The 4,405-nt window shown below is 39.6% G+C and overlaps 1 protein-coding gene across 1 annotated transcript; it reads right to left on the bottom strand.

The window, feature by feature from the left end:
• Positions 1-335: 335 nt before the first annotated feature.
• LOC132451708 (macrophage mannose receptor 1-like) lies at positions 336-3,752 on the bottom strand. Its single transcript, XM_060044319.1, has 5 exons — positions 3,558-3,752; positions 3,342-3,379; positions 1,959-2,345; positions 1,247-1,662; positions 336-849 (listed from the first exon to the last, which is right to left on the bottom strand). Exons 2-5 carry the CDS (start codon positions 3,376-3,378, stop codon positions 760-762), a joined length of 930 nt encoding a protein of 309 aa, XP_059900302.1. The 5' UTR covers position 3,379; positions 3,558-3,752; the 3' UTR covers positions 336-759.
• Positions 3,753-4,405: the final 653 nt, after the last annotated feature.

The raw sequence follows: 4,405 nt of genomic DNA, 5'->3' as shown, positions 1-4,405 counted from the left end.
GCCGAAAGGGGCGTGACTTCGCCACTCTATGGTAACAATATTTAGCCAAAACATTACTAAAAAAAGAAATAGTTCATCAATACAGGCCAAAAAAAAAAAAAAATAATCTTTTTTTCCATGAAAAAAATATGAGGCCCTGCACAGGTTCCGGCGCCTATGCTGACCGGTATAGAACATAAGCACCAAAATATTGATTTTGTTATTGATTCTTCTATAGTGCACAATGATTTAAATTTACACTAGAAGATTTTAGATTTAATTTTCATACTAATGTAATTCCCAACATCCTACTGGTATCAACAATATACACTATCCAATTCTAACATAATGCACCCTTTCTTTGGCCTACTGAATTTGCTTTAAAAGTTTTTTTTTGCTATTTAACTAGTTTTTTAAATTGCAATGCAAAGGTTTCCCAGATTGTCAACACCATCTCCGGAGGGGGTGTATGCTACATTCAATCTAGATTGTCAAGAGCTCTGTTAACTAGACCGGATCTCTTGGGGAAGTGATGTCAAGACACATGCTTAGCTCTTACCTCATTGGTCGTCAACCACTATAGCAAGGGGGCGTCTTATGCAAATATCTGAAACATTCCATGCAATGAAAATTATAATTATTAAATTTAATTAGATTATTAATTAAATTATTAATTCTTATAATTGCAATAAAAATAAAAAACAGTTGTAGAATCTAGATATTTCTCTCGTTTAAACAGGGCCCATCATATACAGACATGCAACTACAGAAAATAGCTCCTCATTTCTGAGGCCGCTGGTCCTTTCCTTCCTTCAGAACCAAATGGAGCTTAACGCCAGTCACGCCTTCCTTGGCCAGTTTGGCGGAGAGCTGGGGGAGAGAGACATGTGTCAATAAGTCCTCTTGGGTTATTTCTTCATGATTTTATATGTTTTAACCCAACTATGGCTTATGGTTTCTGTAGCTGTAGCTGTTTAACAGTGTTTGACTTCAACTAAAGTCACTTCCTATTCCTTTTCACCCATTGTACATATATATTATAAATCATGTGAGCACAGAAACCCCATAATATCGATATCAGTTGGTTGGTCACTGTCCCAAAATATATCAGGTGATGTCGCTTGCCGTAGTCGTGTTTTAGTGAAATCACGTTTATAAACACAGATGTTTGTTTGTGTCACCAACTGCGAAAATACTTCAGTTCAGCACGCAATGTAACTTGTTGTCTTGTTGTTTCAAATATCTCCCACCTCTGGAAACTACCAACCTGTTCCACAAACTGGTGTTGAACCTCAGGATCCATCAGGTTAGCTTCAGAGCTGATCTTCAACTTGAAGGTTGAGGTTTTGGCCCGTTGCTGGCAGGCGACGTTTAACAATGATCCACAATTGTAATCATAATAAAGTCCTGTGTTAAACCTCAAAAAAATACAATGTTCATTGTTTCCACTGTTGTTTGGCTCCCCTGTTTTCCAATTAAAGTAAGAGGCTCCTCTCCCGTCAGACCAGTGGGACCATGGCCTTCTGTGGAGCCAAAGCCATGCATCTGATTCAAGAACTGCAACGAGTTTTGTGTTCTCAGACGCGTCTCTCACACTGGCCAACTGAGTGTTATTAGACTTGCATAATTCCAGCGCCTTGTGCCAAGTCATTTGGTCTGGGACATAGGTGTAGTCTCCTTCATCTAAAACACAATGAGGACGAGACAAAGATAAGTTACATTGGATATTATGTCAGATTAACTCCAAATCTAAATCTATATTTTTCGATGAAACAGAAATTTAGTGCCCGGAATAGCATCATTTCATTATGTTAGATCTCAATTTGTGACTTTAATTATCTTTTACTAGAACTGCTAAAACTCAAATACTATACTTATGATATATTTAATGACATTTACAGAATCCAGGGCATTTACAGAAGAAGGGGATTGAAACCGAGAGCAACCTTTGAGATGTAACAAATATAAATCCAGCCCACCATTTATACAGACCACCTTGTTTGGATTGCTGCATTGAACATCCATCCACTGCCCTGTACTCTGATTTATCTTTGTACAAATCTCTTCGGCTGCCCCGAAGTTGGGTTCACCAGGTGCCCAATTGCCATAGTGTTTGCCCATTATGTAGGTTTGGTTGTAATTGAACCATCTGGTGATGTCATCATAAAGTCCGATCCACATGCTGTCATTGTCATTATCAGACCCAATCATTGACTCTTGCAGCTGCTTGAGTTCTTCCGGGTTGACTACGGTGGCCAGGTCATCAAAGTGCTCCCTACAGTGACGCTGAGCATCAGTCCAGGTCATTTTCTGATCCACATAGTGGTAGAATTTGGTGATGGGAGACGCATGGTGTCCCACAAGCCCTGCAGGGAAAGCCAGCACAGCAGAAACAAATACATAAAAGTAATACAAATGTCAGCATCGGTACCCCTAGTGGGAATCAAACCGTTAACCATTGGTGATTCCACAAATGACCAAAGCTTTTTTGGTAGATGTACACACAAACACGCACGCACGCACGCATGTGTCTATTTGTGATATCTGGAACTGATATCATTTGAAATGATCATATTTACCTCTATGTTACTTTAGATAGGAAGGCACTTAAAAATTAACGAGTCGTTCTTCCTTTCCACTACTTCAAATAGTTTGCTTAAATATGGCCTTGGGGACTCAAATTCAATATCTGGCGCTTCTTCCATTATTGTGTATTGGCTATAGACGTCAAACGTGACAGCGAAATTCGGATATGTCACTTTATTTTCTATGGTCAAGCATGCTGCACACACACACACACACACACACACACACACACACACACACACACACACACACACACACACACACACACACACACACAGTCATGCACGCAGGGGCAACACGCAGACAGACACACGCACAGACGCGCACACACACAGACACACACACACAAACACGCTCACACAAACACCCTCGCACAGGGCGAAGCGCAGACCGACACACACGTGCGCACAATCACATTCACGCGCGCAGGGGTTACGCGCAGGCACACACACACAAACACACACACAGTATGTATGTCTTTGAAATTAATGTTGAAAGGAACGACAGGTTCTTCGAATGGAGTGGAGTTAAAAGTACAAACTCTCACAAAATAATGATACTCAATTAAAGTATAGATACGCTAAAAAGTAAGTACGGTAACAAATGACTTGTACTTTGTTACTTTCCACCACAGCACACACACACACACACACACACACACACACACACACACACACACACACACACACACACACACACACACACACACACACACACACACACACACACACACACACACACACACACACACACACACACACACGTATGCATCTGACCTGAAAGGCTGAGAAAGAGGAGTATGTTCTTCCACATCCTGAAACATGAAAAAATAAAGAAAGTAAGTGGCTCTTGCATCAAACCAAATTATTTTCTGGCACCTTAAGCATGAAAAAATAGAAAAAAAAACAAAGAATGCAATGGTTTTTGCATATCACACACGTTTTTATATAAATGTATGCATATAACTTCATAACACCTTTTTAAAAAAATACCTTTGTTGTAGGAATAGCACCTCCTATCAGCTTTGCTCTTTATTCCCGATCTTCGGTCGTATTTCCAGAGGAATGGCTGACTGCATCACACATGCCTCAGCTTTTATTTCTAACAACCCGCCCAAAAAAGTAAAAGATAGTTTCACATTAAGCAAATTCATGTGAATTCATTGCAGAGTTTTGAAAACATTGTGTGAAATGCTAGCGTCTGATTCACCAGCTGTTTCAGGTGAGGCTGGCCGACATCATCTATTCACCAATTTATCAATACAACCATTTGCTAACCAAAACTGTGTCCTACATCAAAGTATTTCCATAAACACTTTAAAAGTAATTCTGCAAAGAAAACTTGGCTTGTAAATGTAGAACGCACTCAGGAAATACATTAGCATCTAATTTCCACATTTATTGCCGTCTTAATGATTATTTTGACCTTGTGAAGAACCGAGGAGGAACTACACAAGCCAATGTTTTCCATGGGTAATGATCTCCATTGAACGTTGGATAATAGACGACTAACATATTTATTATTATAAGCCTCACCAAACGGTTAATAATATAGCTACACATGCGACAACTCATAAATACAGCCTCACCCTCTCTCACACTCCTTCATTAAATCCGTCATCAAATAGCATGTGTGCTGCATTACCTGGTCAGTATTTATTAATAAAGTCTTATCAGTACCAACTGTACCCCATTCAACATTTTACACTTTTCAGTGGGCCAGTGACAACCCTTGTTTAAGCAATTCCAACGCCAGTGCATTTAGAGTAGTTCATGACTTCAGCGTTATATATATTTAACTTTAATTATATTGGGGTCTCAATAGGAGCCTAATGACAGGC

The sequence above is a fragment of the Gadus macrocephalus genome, chromosome 22, assembly GCF_031168955.1.
Source record: "Gadus macrocephalus chromosome 22, ASM3116895v1".
In the NCBI taxonomy this organism is placed as follows: domain Eukaryota; kingdom Metazoa; phylum Chordata; class Actinopteri; order Gadiformes; family Gadidae; genus Gadus; species Gadus macrocephalus.
The sequence above is the reverse complement of the archived record's forward strand: the minus strand, read 5'-3'. Positions and strand labels throughout refer to the sequence as shown.